Raw genomic sequence first — 26,407 nt, 5'->3', positions numbered from 1 at the left:
CGGGTGTGTCCTCTCATGGTTTTGTGCTGGGTTACACAGCTGATGATCTGTCTGCCTTCCTGGAATTAGATCTCGCTTCTCTCTCACTTGGTCATTGCAGCGTATGGAACATTATCATGGTGAGTCCTTACACTTTATAGTAGAACTTGTCCTAAAAGATCATTATATGTTTCTTGCCAACAGATCTCTGACAACTGATCCCCCATTAGACCTCAGATTTTCTCATACTAGTGTTATCCATGATTTTCATCTATGAAAGAAGTCTATGGGGCTGTTCACACGTTTGTTTGTGGTCGGAGCAAAGTCTCAGAAGCATGTCCGATCAATATCTATTATTGATAGGAGAAGCCTTTTTTTGTTTATCCTAGAAAAAATGATGAAATTTGGACCGAACTCTGCTGAAACTCGGATCAAAAACCGATGAAACTCGGTCCATTTCTTTTGTATGTGAAAAAAATGGACATCTGAATGAGACCTTAGCTAACACTAAATTTCAAGGAACTGTTGAAAAAGTTGCTATAGTCGGCATGTTGAAAACATCATAGGTGGCATAGACATTGTGGATCTCTTAAAAGGGTTGTCTAGTGAAATCAAGGTATCACCCAACAGCCAGAAAGGTGGTAACTTACTGATTGATGAGGGTCCAGCTTCTGGTACCCGCACCGATTGTCAGATTGGGGAACTTTTATACTTGTTGGGGAACTTTTATTCCTGTTACAAAAATTGAGCAAAAGGTTGACCGCCCGACCACTATTCTATTCATTCTCTGTGGGGCTTCTGGAAAAACTGAGTGCAGCGCTAGGCAGCCCCATATCGAATGTATGGAGCGCACTGTCACTCCATTCTAAGGGCTCGTTCATACAGTCTGTGAAATGTCCGTGAAAAAAAACAAACAGCACTTGATTCAATGTGGCAGAGCAATGAGCGATGACGCTCATCCATTGAGCGATAAGACTCAGTGATAGATGAGACTCATCCATACAAGTCTATGGATGCACCACAGTGGAGGATGTGTTTTTTTTAGGGATAAATGCAATTCTGTAATAAAGGAAACTGTAAATGGTCCTGTAAATGATTAATACCTGCTGAGAAAAAAAATGGTCAGTTTTTTGGATGAAACTTTGAACGATTTCTTTTATAAGCTCGTGTGAACCTACCATAGAAAGGATAAAAATTCCCTTCTCTTCCAATCAGTGTGGGTCCCAGCGGTCGGACCCCTCAGATCAGGAAGTCATCACCTGTCCTGTGAATAATGGATAACTTGTTTTCACCAGAGGACGTTCTTTAAAAATGACGCTCAGCAATGTTAATGTGACCACCACAATTACTAGTGACTAATCGATATATACTAAAGTCAGTAGGGGAACTAGAGTTCAAAGGGCCCCAGTGAAAAATTTGGACCTGGGTCCACCTGTATGTTGGTCAGATGTATGGATCCTTGTAGCGTTCTAGATCCTATAATGACATACTGTATTGTGTTTGCCCACCATGTAATAATGCCCCTCATCCTAGGTTCCATTCTATTTTCCCCAATCCTGATATGTCCCCCATCTTGGTATAATGCCCCCATTTTGATACACTGTCCCACATCCTGGGCCCCTTCCGTTCTTCTCCAGCACATTTTAAAAAGAGACAAACGATTATTCTTACCGTCTTCCACTCTCACACCGGTTCTGTAGCTGGCACAGAACCCGGCAGCTGACTTCGACATATCCTCGGGTCTCTGCGCAGCAATAGAATTCATCTGAAAGTGCATCTGAGGACAGGCATCCAGGTGAAATTGGCGACGGCAAACCCCCCCTTCAGCATAGCTAACTTTGTGGTCGTACGCTCTGCAAATGTGATAATTGCGCCCTTGACCATACTATACTAACCATATATGATGGTCACTGTATGGTATTGCATCCATATGGTGTCTACCTCATGTTTTTCGAGGGCCTCCATGTACGAAGTGGATGGTATGTTTCAATGGATCCATTATACAACCATCTAATTATTGTTTGAATGTTCCAGGTGAATTTAAACAAATAAGTTTAACTCTGTAAAGCCATAAAATGAGAAGCATCCCTGTTTATGGTTAACTCGAACGACTGTAGAGTTAATTATAAACCATCCATTCAGTAAGTGATGGGAATTTGCAGCTGCAAAGATGCCACAATGTGCAGAAACTGGTATCCGATGTTACTTTAACACTAGAACTACCGGAGGGGTCATTTTGACCCTTTTCCTATTTCTTTTTCCTATAATTTCTAAAATTTTAACAAATGAGTTCTGAGTTTTTGTGACTTTTATTTATTCATGGTAGTGTATATTTTTGGACACAAAATGAATTGAAACTTTTTCAGGGGCCCGGATTTTACAATTCATACCTATAAGTACTGAAGGGGTCAATTTGACCCCATACATAAAAGTAGTAGTAGGCAAGTCTCCTAATAACAAATACATATGAGACTACTCTGATGAAGAATGGTGACATCACTCTTACAGTTTACCAAGGTAAGCCAAATAAGAATGTCATTTTGCTCAGTAGTCTTCACCCAGATGTAGCAGTTGGAAACGACAAGAAAAAAAACCCGGAAACGGTACAATTTTACAATAAAACAAAGGTTGGAGTGGACACAGTAGACCAGATGGCTTGAAAGTACACCACAAAATCTGGAAGCCGCCGATGGCCTGTTCAGGTGTTTTGTAATGTACTTGATTTAGCAGCTATAAACGCAACTATGCTCTATAAAACAGCAACTGGGAGTAAAATTAGCAGATGGGAGTTCATTCTTCAGCTTCATGCTATGACCATGTAAAAGGAAAATGCGTGCTGTACTTGATCTTAACACTGTTCCTACTAAGTTAAAATAAATGTTCTTTAATTTGTTGGCAACAAAAAAGTTATTTTTACTCCAGAGTCAGTACTTTTGAATGGGGGTCAAAATGACCCCTAATGGTAGTTATAGGCATTATGAAACCTGCGGTAGTTCTAGTGTTAACTAATATCTGTAAAAAATTTTAACTGTTGTCGGAATCCTTGAAAACTAGGAAGGTGTCACTGTCCGGCGCCCATCTTCATGAAGGAAATGCGCTGGCAATACACATACTTTTTCTTCTCCCCTGGGCTATGCATTTTATGCAAGTTTTCAACTTTTGTTTGAGGCAAATAATCTCTGGATGTAATGCATTTACGTGATGAAATCCAAGACATTGTAGTAAGATGTGGTACAGTTGACGATGCCATTTCGAGAAGAATACAAAGCAACAAACATCTTTGGCTGTATCCCCAAAATAAATATTTTGAGTTTATATAAAGCTGGAGAAGAAACATAAATTAGAAATAAAAATTACCATGAGGTCTGTTGTGAAGTTGTCATGTAAAGTGATAACGTTTAGGGAGGCTTTGCTAGTGCAGCCCCCCATATACATTAGACTAACGTCAAATTTGGCCAACAGTCTAATGCGTACAGAGGCCTTGGACAATTGATTGTTGGGCGAGTTATACAGTTTTGGATTGATGATCTATTTATTCCTCCTGAGATAAGTCACCAGCAGAGATGTCTGGCAGCGGCTTTCTCCTAGAGAATCACAGAAGCGCTTGTCTGTATGTGAGAGACGGCTGCCGGTTGAACCATTGTCCAAACCAACGTTAGACCAACCTAAGTGGTCTAAGACCACTGATGAATTGGTCACTTTATTGCATGTCGTGAACCCAAAAAGCCTGGTGTCAACTGCATGGTATTTATGGCCCTAAAAATGGCCTTTACTGTAAATATAGGTTCAGAAGTTGTGTCCTATTTTGGGGGAGCACATCAGCAGACCTAACATGGATCATCAAAAGTCTAGTGTCTGAACTTGACTGCAATGTCTTGGGCAAAGAAGTTGACAAAGAGAACAGTGCACTCTCAAACCATGCGATCTCCACTAACCCAGATTTTTGGCCTCTTCCTCGTGACTCTATTGGGTGCCCATGCTGCCAGGGGTGTAACGATCGTGGTAACAGAGAGTGTGACCTAAGGAGTCAGCGGGCCCACCAGCGCTGTTGTCAGCTTAAGGGCGCAGTCAGATGGTCATATAACATGGACGATGAACACATCACAATGCTCGGACTGGCCGGTGGCTTTCCTCACCCAAATGTGACTGCATAGAAATACGCGCTGACATGCTCGGGTGAGGAGAGTCACTGGCCAGTCCGAGCATTGAGATGTGATCATATTCTATTTTTTTTACCCTTGAAAGGAGCACAGGAAAAAAACCACAGCTTGTGATCAAGCTCTTAGAGAATCAGGATGTTATCTCTTAACTCATGCAGAAAGCTACTACTTTGATTAAGTGGCTTAAAGTTTAATATCTGCATTTACAAACTTTCAAACTACTGCACATTTTTCTGATTTTCTGCGAAAAATTTATGGAGAACAGACAGAACAGCTATGTCACCCCACTCGGGGTCACCAGTAATGAAATCTGCAAGTAAAGCCATAACCTCTTGCTTCAGAATTCTGTGTTGGTTCAGTTTTAGTTCAAATGTTGACTCACCGATGACATCTGAGTAATTGCACATCAACAGAGAAGAGAAGTCACGAGGCTCTGGGCTCAGGCATCTGCATCTCTGCCAACCACCTGCTATAAAGGGGGTTTTCCTGGGCCAACTTTAAAACAAAGCAGATAGTCTAACATTGTAAATCTGAATAGTTTGTAATATACTCACTGTCAGAATTCTATGTAGTGGTCGTCATATAACCTCTCATATGTAATTTACATACTTGCGGTCACATGCCCAAAACTTTCCCTTACGCTTCTCTAAATGCTCCTTTGAGAGAAGCAGAATAGAAAGCAGCCTGCAGATGCTAAGGGGAAAAAGGAGTGGGCATGTTGCATTTCAATATGCCAGATCCTTTTTGATTTTCACAGGAAATAACTAAGCCACCAAAAATGACTGGCAGCAAATTACTTTTTTGCCCCACCTTAGAAATCACATTCATTCTCCTCTGAAATAAGTGAGTATTAGTAGTCATAAGAAATATCGGTTGACCCTAGAGTATATTCCTATAGAGTGTAAGACTGTGTAGAGACAGGGGAATGGTGACACCATTTCTAGGAGGAATAACATATGAATGGCAGATGCTACTGAATTATTTCATAAAGTAGGCAACAATTTCCTAAAATGAGTATGTCGGGAGAGAAGACCGGCCTTTTTAATGATTGAAATCCCCGTCAAAGGTTGCGATTCAGATAGTAGACATCTATACAGGAAGTACCGTAGCTGGTGCTTTTGTGTTTTGCAATTCTGTCCCATGATCTAATGTTTTGTAATTCATAAGTAGAGAATAAATTAACTTGTTGGAAATCAGATATAGATTATGATCAAATCTTGGAAATTTGGCAATGCTTTGTGGTTTCGGAGTGGTACTGCCTGTCTATAGTTAATGGGGATTTCCAGGTTTACTCTATTAAAGCCTTATCCGAAGAATGTTCATCAATATCAGATCGGAGGTTTAACACCCGGCACTCCCACCAATCAGCATAGCTCCAGTCACCATATAGTGGTCTTTCTTGGGTACTGCAGCTCGGTTCCTATTGAAGTGAATAAGAGCTGAGCTGCAGTACCCATGAATGGCCACTACACCGTGAACAAAGCCGTGCTGTACAGCTCTGTTTACATTCGGCCACCGCTAGATCTAAAAACAAACTTGGGATACTGGGTATTTGATCACCATTGATCTCATATTGATAAGTCATCAATGAGTAATGTTAATGAGTTTGTTCAATTAAAACATGTTATTTATCCATAGGGTAGGGGATAACTTACTGATCAGTTGCTGTCCGATTGTTGGGATCCTCACTGATCAGTTGAATGGGGCACGTTTATCCCCATTAGTATGGAATGGCAATGTGCATGCTTGAACAATGCTCCATTCATTCACAACGGGGCTACTAATAATTGAGCTTGACTTTTTCCAGTATGAATGAATGACGCCAACATTTGAGCATCCGACCTTCTACAACATTTTTTAACGGGGATAAAAATGCCCTCTTCTCCTGATCAACACAATCCCAGTGGCTGGATACCCACGATCGCTAACTTATCACATATCCTGTAGATACGGTGACTTGAAAAAGTATTTATACCAGGTGGATTTTAGCACATTTTTTCACTTTACAACCACAAACCATCAAGTCTTTTGCAGCCTCTAACACCTTTACTTCCAAGATTGCCTGGTATTTAGATCCATTTACCTTCCCTCTGACCAGTTTACGTGTCCATGCTAAAAAAAAAAACTCTCCCCACAGCATTGTGCTGACACCACCATGTGTGACAGTGGGGATGGTGTTTTCAGGGTGATGTGCATTGTTCATTTTTTAACACACATGGTGTTTTGCGTTTAGCTCAAAAAGTTCTATTTTGGTCTCATCTGACCTGAGCACCTTCTTCCACATTCTTGCTGTGTCCTCTACGTTGCATTTGCAAACTGCAAACAGGACTTCTTATGATACATCAAAAGAAGAGAAATACCTGCCTAGTTTAGTGGCAATGCTCCAAATCAATATAATCATCCAAAAAAGCAACAAAGAAGCAATGTAGCCATAAAATAACAAAATTTTATTAGAACATATATAAATACAAAAATGCTAAGAAAAAATATGATGACAGTATGGGGGTAGAAAATATGCAAAAAAGTAACCACCGGGAGGTAAAGTATAATACCAATGTTGAACGTAAAATGATAAACTACTTCAATTACATATTTATGCGCAGAAAACATTTATATAAGGCCTCAAAAAGACTTCTTGTCATGTGATTATGCCAAACATAAGTACGAGGCATAAAGCGCATAAAAAGGAAAACCAGGCGTGCTAATAATAATGCCAAAAAATAGCTACAACAGACATACTGTATGTGAAAAGACCATAAATGTATAAATATATACCAATGGAGAATCCAGGAACAAATAAAATGGCGCATACTCTGGGAATATGACCCTTAAATCAAGAAAAACAATCTCATTACAAAAAATAATTTTTAGACCCAGTGATGAGTTTTGTAGAAAAGCGGCATACAACATTAATATATATGGTACTGGACCTATATCCACATTGAGACCAAGCAGTCTTCAAAGAGTATGCAGCTAACTAGGAGAGGTGGTGGTTGAAACCTACTAATAGTCAAATTCACATGTGCTGAGGATTATAACATAACCAATGTAAAGCAAAAAGCCTGGAATATTACCTCACGGTGGTAGCAGCAACCCGACGCGCGTTTCGCGTTAAGCTTCGTCCGGGGAAAAGTGCAGGACTTCTTATGATTTGCTTTCTAAAATGGCTTTTTTCTTACCACACTTCCATAACGGCCAGATTTGTGGAGTTAACATCTGTCCTGTGGACAGATTTTCCCACCTGAGCTGTGGATCTCTGTAGCTTCTCCAGAGTGACCATGGGCATCTTGGCTTCTTCCCCAATTTGGGCTCTTCTAACTTAGGATGTCAGTTTAGGTGGATGGCCATGTCTTGGCCTGGTAACTTTGCAGTTGTGCCTTATTCATTCCAATTTTGGGTGATGGATAGAACATTGCTCTGTGAGATTTTCTGAGCTTGGGCTATTTTTTTATAACCAACCCTGCTTTACTCTTCTCGACAACTTTATCCCTGACCTCTCTGGTGTGTTCCTTGGTTTTCATTATGCTGTTTGATCCATAATGCTTTTAAGCAAACCTCGGAGGCCTTCACAGAACAGCTGTAGTTATACTGAGACTAAATTACACATAGGTGGACTCAATGTACTGATTGCCTCCAAAAGACACACAATGGGTTCACTCAGGATTTTATTTAGGGGTATCACACTATAGGGAGCTGATTAGAAATGCACATCCCAATTTTCAGATTTATATTTTCAAAATAATTAGAAAACCTTGTATCATTTCCTTTACACTTCACAAATACTTGCTACTTTGTGTTGGTATGCACATAAAATCCAAATAAAATACATTTAAATTTGTAGGTGTAAAAATGTGGAAAAGTTCACAGGGTATGAATACTTTTTCAAGACACTGTAACTGATAACTTGTTTTCACTGGATAATCCCATTTCTGAACATATTCGCTCATCTGTACTCCCATTGACTCCAATGGCGTTCTGCTATGTTCGGCGAATATTGCAAATACAGCGATCATAATCTGAGGTAAACAATGAAATATTCACTCATCTCTACTGCTCAACAGCCCACAAACATTTTCGCTTTCTTATACAACACCTAAACTGTGTGCACAATTATTGGGTCATTTTTGATGATTAATTTTATTATTGAACATCTCAAGTGCTGTCAGCCAATCCAAAAAGATAATAACATAAATATTTAAGAAAGTAAAAGTGAGGTTTTATCTTTCTGAGTAAAATATATTTTGTGTGCAGAATTATTGGGCAACTAAATGAAAAACGTAAATTTTCCATCTCACTTGGTAATTTTCATATGAGAGAATAATAACCAAACAACTGAAAATGTGACCAGAGGTAATATAGCCTTTTATTTTCCTAGAGCTGCTTCTTTAAAAATACATGTGTGATCATGCCTTAAAGACCCATATTTTCTTCTAACCATAGTTTTTCTATGTTCTTGATTCCAGCATTGACCTCATCGCTTTCCACCGGAACTATGTAGTTGTACAACTTAAAGAGCCCATTTCGTTGTGGAATTGCATTGTCTGGGCTGATACTATTGTGTATGGCAGATATGTCTCTACCGGTAATTAGCCAGAGGGACCTCAAGACCTACCAGATAGTGAAGACCAGCACAGACTATGTCTATAAATCAACCTACCCAACCGCTGGCTCATCTGTTTTCATAAAACTGGCTCTGAATGGACGAAATCCTAGGTAAGCTGGACTCACTGGAGACTACTCTAGTTTCTGACTCACCATAACAAAAGTAAAGATGTGTCTAGCCATAATAAAACAACATTGATGCTAGAAAAACCCTTAACAAGCTGCAATGCACTGGGTGGCCACATATAGCAGAAACATTACCTGATATTATGGTCTAGTACAGTTGGTTAGACAAGGAGTGTAACTTTTGGAAGCTCCTCAGATGCTGATGAGACAAAGCTGCCTCTGCTTGTAACAAGGGAGAGTGCACAGTTGGGACCGGCGATGCAATAATGCCACTTCTCTGAAATGTGAATCATCAGCTGTGCATCACCACTCACAGGAATTCTTAGTGATCATTATTGATGGCATATTCTAGTATATCCCATCACTTACTGCTATGAAAATTCTCCTTCATGGAAGATCACAGCTGTAGATGCTTATAAAATGTAGTGTTTGGTCATGTAAACTGTACCTATCCTTGTCTGAGCAGCAAAAGAGAAAGCTTTAAAATTAATTTAAAAAAAGTAAAAAAAAATAAAAAAAATAAAGGCAACCTGAGATTCACCATGTTCCCAAACTGCCCACATGTCTTTATCCCACTGTTTCAAAAGATTCAGACAAGGCCCTCCTGGTGGATTCTTGCTTAGTAAATTTTGCTAAAATTGTTTATACGATATAACCAATGATATGCTAATTTTTTGGTTGACTAGTCGTGGGGGCGTGGTGTTTTCCTGGACTAGTCATCCCACTACTCAAGTTATCACCCTCCTGTGGGCATGAATAACATGGTTCGCAAAAACATGTACTCCAAAAATTCAAGGCATCCGGTACTGTACCAAGTCTACGCGGGACACGGAGCGGTGCATGGTATACACCTTGTTTTAATGATTTGCAAAAGCAACATCACCGCCAACTCTTTGCAAATCTCTGCATCCCTGACATTGCGCAGTATGCGCAGTATTTAAGTATCAACTTAAATGGAACCTGTCACGTGAAAAAAAACGTTATTAACCTGTAGATATGGGGAAAATCTGCAGGGCAAGTTAATCTCGTTCTGAAGACTTAGAACTCTGCTCCTGGGAGGAATTAACTTTATTCCCCCTGGCAGTGCTCGGTAATGGGGGCGTCACCGGCACAGCTTTAGTCACTGCTCCGTATATAGAGAGTGGCGGCTGTACCTGCGCCCCCCGCAATGACTGACAGCTGGATATAACTATGATCGAGTTCTCAATCGGTGCCAGAGGCAAAGTTATTACTGCCACTCTCTATACACAGAGCAGTGACTGAAAGCACGCTGGCATATACCCCATGACTGGAAGACAAATGCTGCCAGGAAGAATAAAGCTAATTTCCTTCCGGCAGTGGGGCTCTCATTGCAGGGGCGGGCAGGTTCAGAATGCTATTAACCCCTGTATCTGAAGATTAATATGATTTTTTTTCCTTTAATTTACACAGTGTGCAAAACTAGGGAGGCAGCAGTGACAGAGTACTCAGCCAGTCATCAACACCAGCTCTTTGCAAATCTCAGTAAGACAGGTGTACAAACCAGGTTCCCTTTAAAGACAAAAGTATAAGTTTATTTTTGGAGAGATACTTATTTTATAGCAATAATTTGTAATATCAAAGCTGTCCATCACACCACAGTTAACGTCAGTTATAACATCAGCCGTGTTTTTTATTTTTTAAGTCTTTTGTACTTTTAGGGACCATCAAGCAATTCTAAATGATGTGGAGTACGTCAGCAGAAGAAGATATGAAAGTCTTCTAAAAATTGTTGGCATATTTCGAACTCTGAATACGGTTGGAATTGTGACAGAATGGATGCCGAATGGGTCACTGCACGCTCTTCTGTACCAGGTTGGAAAAGAATCTTGGCGATTGGCTTGAAAGGGAACCTGTCAGTTCTCATGACTGTGCCCAACTGTTATTATTTCAATATGGTTGTAATTTATTTGTTGCTTTAATAATGAGTTTGGTGTAACTTAGTAATGCTTGACGAACCTAGTTTTATCTTTTTTTTGGAAAAGAAACAAGACTAGTGTGGCAGGCCACTCTTCCTTCCTCTGGACTAGTCCTGTCTCGAATCTTCTCATTATCTCTATCTCACCCCCCACATCTGATCACTGGCTCGCTCTTCTTATCTGCATCTCAAAAATATTTCTAGAATTCGCCCTTTTCTTACTTTCGACTCTTACTGTCTCACTTATTCATTCTCGTCTGGACTATTGTAACTCTCTACTAATCGGCCTCCCTCTTACCAAACTCTCCCCACTCCAATCTGTCCTGAATGCTGCTGCCAGGATCATATTCCTCACCAACCGTTACACCGATGCCTCTACCTTGTGCCAGCCATTACACTGGCTACCCATCCACTCCAGAATCCAGTACAAAACTACTACCCTCATCCACAAAGCACTCCATGGCTCAGCACCACCCTACATCTCCTCTCTGGTCTCAGTCTACCACCCTACCCGTGCCCTCCGCTCCGCTAATGACCTCAGGTTAGCATCCTCAATAATCAGAACCTCCCATTCCCGTCTCCAAGACTTTACACGTGCTGTGCCGATTCTTTGGAATGCACTACCTAGGTTAAAACGATTAATCCCCAATCCCCACAGTTTTAAGCGTGCCCTAAAAACGCATTTGTTCAGACTGGCCTACCGCCTCAACGCATTAACCTAACTATCCCTGTGTGGCCTAATAAAAAAAAAAAAAAAAACCATAATCAGGTTCCTCGCATCATGTTCTCATACACTTTATGCAGTTAATAGCCTCTGTGTCTGTACTGCTACATTCTTAGGCTGTTAACTGGTTCATGCAGCTTTACATGAACACCCGAGCCTTACACTATGGCTGGTCCAAATAACTAAAGCAATTGTTACCATCCACCGCTCGTGTCTCCCCTTTTCCTCATAGTTTGTAAGCTTGTGAGCAGGGCCCTCATTCCTCCTGGTATCTGTTTTGAACTGTGATTTCTGTTATGCTGTAATGTCTATTGTCTGTACAAGTCCCCTCTATAAGTTGTAAAGCGCTGCGGAATATGTTGGCGCTATATAAATAAAATTATTATTATTATTATTATTATCTCTTCCGGGGTGTTAATGACAACTTGTGTAATGGTACTACCATAACATGCTGGACACAGGATTTCAATCACACTCAGGGATCAGGATCAAACTATCTGTGGCAGGACAAATACAAATTTGAAGATTTTTTTCTTCATATAAATGAAGTATTCAGTGTTGAAATAGACATCAGAGTGTATATCCCCTTAATAGTGCTGCTTACCGACAAATCAGCCAAAGTGATTTTATGAAAAAAAGCAAGAACACTTTCATCCTCTAAAAAGTTTTGATATAAAAACCATCCAATGCATTTTGGATTCTTTATTATTTCTCGCAGTTTTTGTGTAATCAATCAGCCTTCTCTTGAGAATTCGATAAAGGTGTTAATGAGACTGGGAACATCAACACCTTGGCATGCATGAAAGATAGGTCGTCCTATCTTTCACTAGTCCTGTGTCTTGTGTACATGTCATGCTGCCACAATAACTGTATTCTTTAAGTATTGTAACACTAGTAAGTTACATCAAATGCCTTGTTAAAAATAAGACATGCACCCATATCGCTATAATAGCAGTATGGGACAGTCAGAGAATTTAATAGTTTCCCCTTAGTTACAGTTTGTATCATCAAATTATGAGTATTTTTTTAAATTGTGATTATCCACAGTTTTCCAGGAAGAATACTGAAATATTCCAGTTTTTCACTATAGTTTTTTCCTGTCTTCTGTTTTCTTAAGTCTGCTTTGCTGTATAGACTTGGGCCTAATGAGCAGAGTCATCTCATCATTAGAAAACAGAGGATGAAATAACAGTTAGCCATAACTGAATGAGACCTACTGCTTTTACCTACACAATACACACAGATGAGGCACCGCAGTCCTTTCCATTTGCAAGAACTTAATTTCAGAGTTTTAATGTACATGTGTTTTTTCTTTGAACCTTACGTTCAACCTATATCCTAATGTGTTGATTCAGAGTAAGGCAAAAACTCCATGAGGCAGAAACTAATTGCCCTATAGAAAGGGAAAAAATCCTTCTCAACCCCACATGCAGCAATCAGACTGGTTTCCTGGATCAACATCCCATAATTAGTAATATTATATTTTTAATTAAATTCATCCAGGCCCTCCTTAGTTAATCAACCCCTACAACCTGTTTCAGCAGAGAGTTCCATAATCTTTCTGCTCTCACATTAAAGAATTCATATTCTCATTACTCGTGTTGTAAAGAATCCATAATATCACTGCTCTTACACTAAAGAATCCATAGTCTCACTGCTCTTACAATAGAGAATATATAGTCTCACTGCTCGTACAGCAAAGAATCTATATTCTAACTCCTTATACAGTTAAGAATCATTGTCTATTGTGATGATTAGTCCTTCTATCCTCTAGACCAGTGTTCCCCAACTCCGGTCCTCAAGAGCCACCAACAGGTCATGTTTTCAGGATTTTCTTAGTATTGCCCAGGTGATAATTGCATTACCTGGAAAGGCAAGAATTCCATCACCTGTGAAATACTAAGGAAATCCTGAAAACATGACCTGTTGGTGGCTCTTGAGGACCGGAGTTGGGGAACACTGATCTAGACATTGAGGATGCCTTTTTGTTACTGTTGAAGGCCTAGGTGTGAAAAGATCATTAGAAAGATCTCTGCACTGTCCACTCATATATTTATACATTGTGATAAAATCGCCCCTAAACCTTCGTTTTTACAAATAAATAATAGAACAGTCTTGTTGTTGAAATAAAAAAATATATTAAAACTATTAAAAATATTATAAAAACAATGACATTATTATTAAATCTATTAAAAAATATATACTTTTTTTTCTAAATATGATCTTTTTATTTTTCTGATTGCAGCGGGACCTGTACTCTACTCTTCCACTGAGTATTATCATCCGAATCCTTACAGATGTTGCAGCAGGGATGTCTTTTTTGCACGGCCAACATCCTCCCATAATGATCCAGCGACTGAAACCTTGTAACATATTGTTGGATGCCCAATATCGGGCAAAGGTATGGAAAACAAATTTTGCCAAATTATATATAACAGAGAATAATATATAGTTTTAAGCCTGGTGCACACACTGAATATTGTTCATTATTTCAGCTCTCAGATTTCTGGCAATCGGACCTCCAGAAAGCAAATTTTTCTAAGGACCAGCAGGAAAATATTTCTGTAGAGTATATTTCACCACAAAGGCTGCAAAAACGTGAACCAACCACGGCAGACGATGTCTACAGGTTGGTAAACACGGCATTACATTTTTGTCTTAAAGGGTATCCCAACCAAAATATTTATGGTCAATAAGTTTCAGAGTTGAAAATTTGAGAAATTTAGATGATGACTAGAGATGAGCGAATTTGTTCGGATTTTGTCCCCGAATCTGTTTTTGACATATTCGGGCCATGTTCGAAAACTATTTGTGTCGAATGTTTGTCTTATAATCGGTTCCAAACATATTCGGTAATTTCTACTCCCATTGACTCTAAGGATGTTCGGCGAATCTTGCAAAAACAATATTCGATTCCAATCCTATTCAGAACCGAATAAATTCACTCATCTCTAACGATGACCTTAAGTTCACACGTTGTGAATTTTGTGTGGATATGGACCTCTTTTTCCATTTTGGATGGCTAATGACTAGAGGTTCATATCCTAGATGTTTAGGTTGTGCACAATATTTATGGTGCAATGGACATCCGATAATACCGCTACTAATATTCTTTATCGTAATTATAATTTTTCTTTTCAGTTTGGGAATAATTTTGCATGAAGCTTTGAGCCGGAAACAACCATTTCTAAGTAAGTTCTTGATCCAAACCCCTCCCAACATCTGTAACAAAAATAGCATCCCTCAAAAGACATTGGTGATAGATATCTTGGGGTTCAGATATGTGTGACCCCCACACAGGTTGCTAAAATGGATTTGGCAAACTGCCATAAAGGCGGCTCAACTTGGAGTTGCTTAACGTTCACAATCTAAACACCAAAAAAAAGTCCCTGAGTGACAAAAAGTGCACAGGGCTTTCCTAACCAGGCTGCTACTTCAATACATTCTACAGTAGGAGTCATTGGACACCCACCAATTTTGAGCTAATGGTGGGAAAAGCCCAATAGAAAATATTTTAGCTGTTGTCCCTGTTCAGAAATACTGATTAATGGAGGTCCAGGTCTGGAGACCCCACCCATTGCTCAAAACCAAGAGGGAGAAATGCTAAGCTTGTCTTTGAGTGGTGTACAGACCCTTGAGCTTTCTACTGAACCAATGCACCACTTTACCAATGTTGCCTCCTGTTCCAGATTTCCAGGGACACCTGGGCTTTAAAGGTGGCATGGTTTTTGTAAACTGTGCCCAAAATTCATTGTTCCGGGGCAGACTAGGGGCATTATTCTTTGAAATGGGGATGTTCCTGGGAGGCTTAATCAACCATGTTGGTCATCATGTACTCCAGGAAAAGCGGAGCACTTCTTCCCCTTAATTTGACTGAACATTAAGTGGTTGTCCAGGCTTGGGGTGACTGCACAATATGCGCACCTTCAGAAGTCTCCAGTGCGGAAGCATGACCGCAAGTATGCGACTTGCATACATGCGGTCACATGCCAACTAGAAGTGCTAACTCTATACAAGTGACTTGAGCAAGGCCAGACATGTCTAGTTGTAATGTGGCTGGAAGTATGTAAATCATATCCTTGTGATCATATTCACGCTCGCTCTCTGCATCGGAGAATCCTGGCTGCACGCTGTGAGGATTCTCACACAGAGTAACTGCAGACTTGAGCCCCTTAAGGGTCTCATGTCCAGAGCTCCAATAATCGACTACTCAACAGAGGCTATGAGATATAACAAAACAAATACTCAAAAGTTTAGTTATTCATTCAGCAGGAAGGTTCCTTTAAATGGAACCAAGTCATTTTGTCATACAATCAAATCTGTTGACATTTGTAAATTTGGTTACAGAGAATAATCCATTGAAGCTGGTAACCGAAATCACAAGAGGGATCAGACCACAACCAAACATAGAAGATGTAATAAAAGAAGCCAGTCTACAACACGGTCAACTTGTAAACCTGAGTCAACTCATGCACCTGTGCTGGCACCAGAATCCAATGATGAGGCCGACAGCAGCTGGTAAGTTGGATCGTTACCCTTCTGACCCTTTAATTGTATCAGATCAGGCACTCCAATCTTTGGGTTAATTGTCATGAGAAGGGTTGCCTAATTCAAACTTTATGATGGCATTTATATTTGGGCTACTGGGTAGGGTCACCTTGTAAAGGTGATGCAGACATTTGTGGTTCTTGCTTGTTTTTGGGGGTCTTTTCGAACTCCACAAGCCTTTCCATTCACTTTGTAAATGAGGGACCTCATTTCTCCCAATTGGGGAGAGGTGTAACCCAGGACCAGAGATGAGAAAACTCCCATTTCACAAATAATTTAGAACATTTGTACATCTTTTCCGCAGTGTGTGCATCTCGCCTAAATAACATCCTCCAGAACTTTTCAAAAGAAGAGATTCAGCATGGAATTGACACACTGAACAAAAGTAAGGTGAGTGATTAGTTTCATACTTGCAGATGATATATAAAATATTCAAAATTTTACTACAATATTTTTAATAGTCTGGAACACAAAATTCCCACCTGCCATTTCTCTCCCCTGTTTAAAATGACACTATCTAAAAAGAATGTAGTTTTGTCCAGCACTTCTTTTTACAAGAGTTCAACCTGATAAGTTTATTTGGTGGAGAATGCGGGCAATCGGTCTTTGTGGTAGTGCTCTGCTCTGTCTATTGGAGGTTAATCCCTTTTAATTATATCTAAAAAGCAAAGAACAACATATCAGCACAATACAAACAGTTCCCTGTTAAAGGGATTGTGTTATCTAAAAATGACCTATTAATTCAAGCTTTAGTGGCAATTGTATTTAAAATAAAAATGGGAATGTTTTTTCCCATATCACAATTTGCATTAAAACTAAAAAAAAATAGAAATATTGCAATTTTCATTGTCCACTGGGGGATGTTTACACTCCTACTTCCTGTTTCTGGAAATTCACATAAAAATTAGCAGCAATAGACTGACCGAGACTCAATTTCTTTTTTTTTTTTTTATCGAAGCATCTAATGAGCGTGTGCAAAGGTCATTGTGAAGAGAGGAGGAACAGATCAGCTGTGACATCACTTATTTTGTGAATAGAGGTGTTAATTGTTGTTGTAATCCTTCCTCTGATGATAAGGAGACAGCTGAAAACTCTTCCTGAAAGAACAGGAAGAATGAGGCTAAAACAACCCCAGTGGCCGATTTGAAAATTGCAAGATTTGTTGGTTTTTTGTTTTGTTTTTATATACAGATCGTGATATGGAAAAAAGGAAAAAAATGTAAAAATACATGTAATTCAAAAATCTGATTGAAACAATATGCAACTTTATGAAGATACATTCGCCAGTCACACAAGAAATCACACAAAATACACACCAAATTGGTGCATCTGGTACAGATCTTGCTCTGGATTTGCTGCTGAGAATTCCTCATGGATTAAAATACTCAATTTAGCAATTTTTTGGCACTAACTTGCTGACACTTCCCTGGTTGCCCGGTTTCATTTTTTTTCCTCACTGTCAGCAATAATTAACTGCCTTGTCCAGGACTGATTCAGCTGCTCCATGTCAACAGAGCAGCTGTTCCAGGCTGCTCTGTCGATGAGTCGTGACTCGTGACTGCTGACATCATACTGATTGACAGTCGACTCCCCGCAGTTAGGCAGTGGGGAGCCAGCTGTCAATCAGCATGACGTTGGCAATCAATAGAGCAGAAGAAAAACCTCTTCTCTGTCGATGTGACCTCAACGGAGGCTGCTGAGTGGCAGGCAGGAGCGGTCTTTGACAACTCTGTGTGAATGGAGATCAGCATCGGCACAACAGGCAGGTAATTAGCAACTACCTGCCTGTTAGTTCTTAGGCCCACAATATAAAACTTATAAAGTCCTGGATACCACCTTTAAATGACCATTGGTGTCAATTGTTTACACGACACATCTACACTGGAGGTCAATAAATAGTAACCGGCGGTGGATCTGGAAAGTGATTGGAATCGATGGGGAAAACTTCCGCAACAAACTTCCATGCAGAAGACTGGAAATTATACAGTAGTTACTTTGCATTGGATAATTTAACATTAGAAATCAATTAATATAAAATTAGCGCCAGGTTATCACATATTGTTATGGGCTTTCTGTCTGTCATTCTGTCAGTAGTTGTTGGTTTATGGCAGTTAGGAAGGGATGTGTGACAACAGGAACTAATAAACTCCATCCTCCTGCACAACACGCGTAGATAAGACCATCTGTAAATTTAATGGCCAGGGCCTTGGCCAAGTAGACAAGTTAAATTGCTTGATATTAATCATGGGAAGGTTTTGTCCTGGAATTTCCCTTGTAAGTTAACAATTGAGCTGCTGCTGCTGATGACAGCATTCCATTTCATCTGAAATTTCATGGATTCTTTTTCGCTCTAGTTGGATCATATGAATAGATGGTGACCACCTGAGAATTACATGGTTTTACGTCCTCAGAAAAAGGGTCATAGTGCATATATGCATACCAAAGTTTACCACCAGGGGAAGACTGATATCACAAATAATGATGATGATTGCGCAGCTCCTGTCAGAAGGTTAAAATGTTGGAGATAATAGCTAATCTTCCTGAATATATACTTATAATTTAGGAGACTATAGAGGGGAGGATCATCACCCTGCCCTGACCCTAGTCAGAGATGTGCTTGCTCCAGCTGCCCATGTTATGTTATCTCATGCATCATAGGATTTTAGCAGAAAATAGGGGTATAATATGCGGGATGACACCTGGAAATTAAGATCGGGGTCAAAGATAAGGAAAGAGGAGGCAGAAGTGTAGAAAAGTAAGTATACAATGTGATAATCAGGTGGTAGTGTGATAATAGAAAAAATATCACAGGACTGCTAGTTTTAGCAACATTAAAATATCTGGTGGTCCAGGGTCAGAAGACCATACAGCATTCTAATAAGAACAGCACCACACCTATCCAAAGGTTGTATGTGGTATTGCAGCCACGTTCTATTTACTTCAACAGAGAGGGGCTGCAATCAAAAACAACCTACACTGCTAATTTTAGTCTGTGCAATTATCTGCGACCTTCACAGCCCTGAACAATACAGTGCACTGTGTAAATAGGATTTAAATCAGAGTTGCAAGCTAGGAGCCAAGTATATTAATTGCTATGCCTTTTTTTTAGGAGAAGGCAGAACAGCAGTCCCAGGAGCAAGTCATGGAATTTGACATCAAATTTTTAGACGTAAGTGTTTATGTGATGTTTTATGATATATAATTGTTAATTTTATTTTTCTTCCTCATATTGAATCTGATCTTATGTTTATTTCAGGTTTTTGTTAAATTATTTTTTTTCTGGGAAAATGTTGATGTTTTGTGGGGTTGTTTTTTTTTTTTAAATTTTCCAAGTAATTTTTAATATTTACAAATAAAAAAGTTGTCATTTTTACACTGACCTCTATACCTAAAAACTAGAGTCACCGAGGCTGCATGTCTCATGGCTATTCAACAGCTGCAACACATGCAGGGATTTCCTATTTGTTAGACAGTCCCTGCATGTGTTGCAGCTGTCGAACAGCCGAGAGACATGCAGCCACGGGGACTCGAACAAATTATTCGAGCACGCCAAAATCACACGGTTAGCACATGAGCATGCTCCGATAATGCCTTCACACATCATTAGTGGATGACACAAAATCCACTATTCACAATAAGAGATGTCACAGCTCACCTCTTCCTCCTGCCTGCAAAATGACATTTTCCCAGATGAGAGCATACCTAGAAATGCTACCTAGGTCCATGCAGCTGCTGAAAAGGACAGGAAGAAGGAGTCTAGTATTAGACTTAGTGGCCAATGTAAATATTTGGACATTGTTTTTTTTAACATGGTGATAGTAAAACAATGTTAAAAAATCATGACTTTTTTTTAAAGAAATCATTTTACATAAAAACTTGATTTGTTTCCCACGAGCAAAGTTCACTTTAATGAATAAATCTTGTAGTAATAATAATTTCTACAATTAGATGTGTTTAAATAAAATGTTCCTGTGCTGAGCTAATCTTATAAATGTGCCCCTGCTGTGTACTGTGTAATGGCTGTGTCTGACCATGCAGGAACTTGGTCTGATCATACCACATCTCTTGGGCAGGGGGGATGCAAGAGAGTATACAGATATTACAGCTGACTTTTTTGCGAGGCAAAACATTTCTCTGTTTTAATCAATGTTTTACCTCAAAAAAAGAATCAGCTGTGACCCCCTGCCATAATGTCTGTATACTCTCTTTTGCATCCCCCCTGCCCAAGATATGTGGTATGATCAGACCAAGTTCCTGCACGGTCAGACACGATTATTACACAGTATACAGCAGGGGCACATTTATAAGATTATCTCAGCACAGGAACATTTTATTTAAACATATCCAAATGTGGAAATTATTATTATTCCAAGATCTGTTGATTTAAAATTAACTTTTGTTTGTGGGGAAAAAAACCTTTAAATCAGAGCTGTCGAGTCCGTAAGCCAAACCTTCGACTCCTACTCGTCAATTTCCTTGACTCCTGACTCCACAGCCCTGCCTCACTACTGAGCATGTCCATAAAGTGCTGCACAGATTCATCTAAAGTAAAAGCCCAGATCCTTAGATCAGAAACAGAACAGAAATTTATAGGTCATTTCCCAACTTTCCCAAATTCTTATGAAATCATTTACAGCACATCCTGCATTGTACTACTGAACCCAATGTATTATATATTTTAGGAGTCTGAGTCAGTCCATTTTATACCGACTCCACCAAAATGGACACCGACTCCACGACTCCGACTCCACAGCCCTTCTTTAAATAATAATAATATTTTGATGACACATTCTCTTTAAGCCATTGCTATTTTTCTGCAATATGAATATTTAAGAATAAGCATGAAATAAACTGGTTTGCCCAATTTTCAGTTGGGTTGGTTGACAAGAAGCCATATGACCAGAGCGCAGAGTCTCCCTGAAGAGAGCACTGAAGAGGATGATTCACTATGTCCTGGGACAAAGAAAGAGAAAAGAAGTGGTGAGAGCTTTCATTACGTAAACCAAACTTTTTATAAAGGAAACTTTTAATATTGTTCAGTGTTTGTTTTTTTACCTACATTTTGAAGCTGATTTTCTTCCAAATGAACATATTATTTACACTGGATCCATAACTTGCGTTCTTCATGAAATACCAATTCTGGATCATTTTTGTATTTTTGCTTTGTGCTATTGTAATAGGATGCAGGTACTGAGTATGTCACCACGGAACAGACAGACCAACAGTTGAGGGGTTTAATAACAGGGATATGGTTCTCCTCGCAGGGAGGAAGCAATGCAAAATAACTAACAATAAAACAATGCAAAAATACGGGAGTTAAACAATATAACAGAATTAAGCAGGATTCCTTGAGAAAAGAACACTTATCAGTCTGAAGATGACTTGCTTGGAGGGTCGTCTTCTCCAACGTTGGCGCCGAGAAACAGTGGCACTTGTCGTCCCTCTGTTGTCCATGGGCAGAGTAGTCTCTGAGAGCCTGCTGCCTGGGGTTTTGGGAGTCAATGTGGTATGCACAGGCTCTGAGTCTTTAACTTTTACAGCACAACCTGGAAATCGGGGCTCCGCACTGTTGTCTCTATACCAGGAAAACAGGGGCTCCGCAATGTTAAGTCTCTGTACCAGGAAAACAGGGGCTCCGTCTCTGTACCAGGAAAACAGGGGCTCCGCAATGTTAAGTCTCTGTACCAGGAAAACAGGGGCTCCGTCTCTGTACCAGGAAAACAGGGGCTCCGCAATGTTAAGTCTCTGTACCAGGAAAACAGGGGCTCCGCAATGTTAAGTCTCTGTACCAGGAAAACAGGGGCTCCGCAATGTTAAGTCTCTGTACCAGGAGTCAGGGGCTCTGTACTGTTACCGCGGGGACCAGGGTGTCATATTCTCTAAAACGGGTCTCAAAGTGCCCCTCTCCAGTCACAGCAGAGTCCGCTTTATGTACTCACGAGATACAGTCTTTCTGGGCAGTCTCTCTCTATTTGTCCTCAGACCGGGAGCTCTCTCTCTCTCTCTTCTGAAGCGCAGCTGCACCCTGCTCTGCACGCTACTCTGTCTCCTGCGCTCGTCCCTTTCCCACCCTGTGGCTGCTTCCTTTCTGTCCCAGTCTATCAGTCTCCCCCTAGGGAACCCGCAGCACAGCTCAATGGTTCCGGGCACAGAGCCAAGAAGGTAACTGCCCCCAGACTCTTCTTGTGCTTTTAACTCCTTACACTATTACAACATATAGTGAAAGGAATAGGAAAGTGAAAAAATAAACCCAGGCGTGAGCAAACCTGCGCTGCTTGCTTAGTGCCTCGTTCCTTGGTGAACATTGTCACTTTGATAGTTGACACATGAAAATTGAGAATTCATTATATTAAGATTGATATGTGTTCACCATGATGCAATTATTTCCCCTGAGCAGTGCTGGTTTATGTAATAATGCACATGGGTGGACATTTTCCCATGACACGTCTGTATATGACCTGTGTACATAGTCTGTTTTTAGCGTCTGTATATGTTGCCTAATGCACTGAGATCAGTTTGACCTCCGCTAAAGTAGAATCACAACTACAGGATGAGTAATTGTCTAAAATCTGGGTCTCCCACACTAGGGGACCCCACCAGTCATGAAGATGGGGGTCCCAGGTCCCCTATCTATTCTTAATGTCTATGGGACTGATCGAGTGCTATAGTCTTGCCATCTCGGCTTTCTTTGTCGGTTCCATAGACTTTAATTAAAGTGGAGCAGCGAATGCGCAACCCCATTCTACTGAAATGGGGGACACATGACCCATAATTATCATGATTGGTGCTAGTCCCAAAAATCAAACACTGATCACCTATCCCATAAACAGGGGATGAGTTGTGAGTTTGGGAACGCCCCTTTACATACACAGTGGGCACAGTGTTTTATTTTTAAAGGGGTTTTCTGGCCTTGGGATACAAGTCTGCAGTGACTTCAGACTTGTGAATCCTCACATCGCACACAGTGCACGCTGTCAGGATTCTCCGGGAACAGGCAATTATGTGGCCACAAGTATGAGATTGGCATAGTCCCAGCGACAGTCTGACTAGATGTGTCTGGTCTTCCTTAAAACATTTGAATTGAATGAGGCCACGCAAGTCTAGTCGGCATGTGACCGCATGTATGCAAATTCTGACAGCACGCACTGTGCACACTGCGAGGATTCCCAAGTCTGCAGTCACATAGAATAACTGTAGACTTGTTCCCTAAGGTCGGACAACAATTTGAATGCCTTCTATATCTGTACAGTTGTGACTGCGAACTTGGAAAGGTGAAATTTTTGGTAAAGATATGCTCTTGAAATGAGATGTTGCAAATTTAAAGTCAACCTGTAGTGTCCTAAAAATGCTATTACCTGCAGATATTAGATTAATCTGCAGGTAAATAGTGGTAAAATCTTCTCTGGCAGTGTAACTGGAGCAGCAGTGACAAGGAGATAATTAAATTCTATTGTCCCTGCAGTCGCTTGTTTCTAGCCATCCGTCACTACACAGTAAGCGCTGTAATTCCTCACCGACACATTGATAGACAGCTTGTTGTGCACAAACACACTGCAGAGCTAGCTGTCAATCAATGTGCCAAAGAGTAATTACAGCTTTCATTGGGTACTAGTGACTGATGACTGTAATGTTCACTACACCACCTAGATCCCTGTAAGCAAGTGGCCAAAGGGATGATATAAGTTTATTTTCTCCATGTAGCCGCTGCTTTTAACACTATTTATCTGCAGATTAACCCTACATCTAAGCACATTTTTGGACATGCAGGTTCCCTTTAACATCTGTACGAAAGGTCATTTTCCTTTTTTTTTTTTTTTATGCAGTATATAGATGACATAAAATCCAAGCATATATTTGTCACGTGTGAGTACGTACTAACATTTTTGTGCTTTAGTACAAATCTTTAATTTTCTACAAAGTTGTCCAATGGATTCATGAGAAGCCTGTTCCTTTCTGTCTCCTCAGCCAGTCTGCCAGTTTCAAGTAGCAAGACCAACATTCCGATCCTGACCACGTTTGCTGATCCGCGGGCAGCAAGGAATTATGGGTTGCACAGAAAAGTAGCAGGTAGGAACGTACCTTTCGTTTTGGGTTTGTTTTTTTAAAGGGGTTTTCAATCTATTACACACATGGCTCCAGTGTGGTAAAAAAAAACAGGAAATTGCATATACTATCCTTCTGATAACCTGCTGCTGGCCTTGTCCCAGTCAGTCTGTCCTCCTTCTTTTCTGGCATGGTGGGGCCCCTCTAACATTAAATTAAATTTGTCACTAGAATTCACAATACAAGATCATACATTGGTAAATAGATATGTTAGACCTACTGAAGCTGCTGTACTTACTATGAAAATCATGTTAGAATGGCTATATAATCCTTTTTGAAAGTTTAAGCCTAATCTCCGCCTATTTAGACTGATTGACAGCCCCTCAGTGCCACTCCTCCCTGCTGAGATCTCACACTTCTTAGTACCAGCTGCTCTTGTTGGGCTGTTGGAGACTGAATACACTAGGATATATGAGCTCTTTCACTCTCATTTTAATGTCAGGAGTATGTAGCACTTCAGACGTGGATCTTTACAGTAACTATGATATTGCTATCATAAAGTCAAATAAAACAAGCATTATTTAGCCAATGAAAAGTTCTAGATTAATTATCATAAAATCGCAGTTATGGGTTTGTGAATTTGGAAAAGATTGCTATGGACCCCTTTCAAAAGTCCAGTGAGTCCTGGCATATTGCCAAATTGCATGTTTTTTTGGAGTCTATAGTCTCTGGTCTCTTAAACCAAAAATACTCACACTAACTAGTCCTGTGGCAGATTTTGGAATACCTTAACCGCTTAACAATCAGAAGTATTTTTGTGTTTGCATTTCCTTTTTTGCTCCCCTTTTTCCCAAAGCCATAACGTTTTTATTTTTTTGGTCAAAATGGCCATGTGAGGGCTTTGTTTGGCAGGGCAAGTTGTACTTTTGAAAGACACCATTGGTTTTAACATATCATTTACTGGAAAACAGGAAAAAAATTCCAAGTGCGGTGAAATTGCAAAAAAACTGCAATTCCACAATTGTTTTTTTGGGGCTTTTTTTTTACCATGTTCGCTAAATGCTAACACTGACCTGCCACTATGATTCTTCAGGTCATTATGGGTTATGGGTCTTTATTTTTTTTTTGCCATGACTAAAAATTATTTCTACGATTTATTTATTTAGATCTGTGATAGCTAAAACTTTCCGGACTTTTAAATTTGTCACTATAATACCCATTGTTTGTACTTCAGATTGTGTTTCCAGTCCACATCTGGTCTACAGTAGAACCTACACCGAGACCCTAAAAAGGAACTGGGAGGCGATTCTCAATAGAGTGACAGAAGGACATCTCAACAATCTCATAGATACCTTGAGGACTAAATTTGTGCTCTCTCGAGATGATTATGAAAACATAGATGCAGAAAGGACGTTAAAAGCCAAAACACGGAAATGCTTAGAAACCTGTTCTGAAAAGGGTGAAGAAGCATCGAAAATGTTTTTGGACAGTCTGTGCTCAAGAAATGTCATCTATATGCATCCAAGAAATCCAGCATGAATATGAGAAGCCACAGTGCTGACGGGACAGATTTACAAGTTTCTGTTTTTTTGGTGGACTTATTGGAAATACTGCTTACTGGATGTTCTTCTATGGAACATACTGGACAATTGCAAAGATTGTAATTTATAAAAGAACTAGTAAAGGAGAAAAGTTCCATGACTAGTACCAACGTTTTGGCACTTATCTTCTGTAGTACTAAAGACTAGTATACTAGAGGACAAATGATGACAACCCCTTTCTTAATTAAAATGGGTACACTCATAATTTCATTAAGACCCAGCTTCACAAACTCCCAACAATCAGATGATATATCTAGGGAAAGTCATGTTTGTCCAAGCAGTACCCTGAAGTTCTGTTAACTTCTTCCCGCCAAAGCCAAATAGTTTTTGCTCTTTAGTTTTTCCTCCTCTTTTTGCATTATTTTAATTTACCATCTAAAAAAGGTTTTTTTTAAGCTTTAAGCTGTATGCGTTTTAGATTGGAAAGAGACCATTCAATTTGTCCTACAATGTTCTGGAAAATGGGAAAAAAATTCCAAGCGCATTGAAATCTCAAAAAGAAACACAATGTTGACTTTATGATGTTCATTGAATGGTAAAAAATAATAGGAAACTTTTAGGTGATATTTTTTATTTTTACAAAATTAACAAACTGGTTTTGCTTTGTTTTTTGAGACCCGTAAAGTTTTATTATTCCGTCGATGGTGATGTGTGAGGGCTTTTTTTTGCTGGAGTGGAAAGCTGAAGT

The 26,407-nt window shown here is 39.8% G+C and overlaps 1 protein-coding gene across 2 annotated transcripts; it reads left to right on the top strand.

The window, feature by feature from the left end:
- LOC143807076 (receptor-interacting serine/threonine-protein kinase 2-like) lies at positions 1 to 26,181 on the top strand. 2 transcript variants are annotated; one of them, XM_077288271.1, is made up of 12 exons: positions 1 to 119; positions 8,603 to 8,852; positions 10,547 to 10,700; positions 13,773 to 13,928; positions 14,023 to 14,156; positions 14,669 to 14,718; positions 15,875 to 16,045; positions 16,380 to 16,465; positions 19,185 to 19,244; positions 20,947 to 21,055; positions 24,041 to 24,142; positions 25,353 to 26,181. In XM_077288271.1, exons 2-12 carry the CDS (start codon positions 8,701 to 8,703, stop codon positions 25,655 to 25,657), a joined length of 1,479 nt encoding a protein of 492 aa, XP_077144386.1. In that variant the 5' UTR covers positions 1 to 119; positions 8,603 to 8,700; the 3' UTR covers positions 25,658 to 26,181. The 2 variants fall into 2 exon arrangements, with proteins under 2 accessions (XP_077144386.1, XP_077144387.1); XM_077288272.1 differs by lacking the exon at positions 1 to 119 and having other exon boundaries at positions 8,706 to 8,852; positions 10,531 to 10,700.
- Positions 26,182 to 26,407: the final 226 nt, after the last annotated feature.

This window comes from Ranitomeya variabilis, chromosome 2 (genome assembly GCF_051348905.1).
Source record: "Ranitomeya variabilis isolate aRanVar5 chromosome 2, aRanVar5.hap1, whole genome shotgun sequence".
Classification (NCBI taxonomy): Eukaryota; Metazoa; Chordata; class Amphibia; order Anura; family Dendrobatidae; genus Ranitomeya; species Ranitomeya variabilis.
Note: the sequence above shows the minus strand (reverse complement) of the source record. Positions and strands in the feature narration are given on the sequence as shown.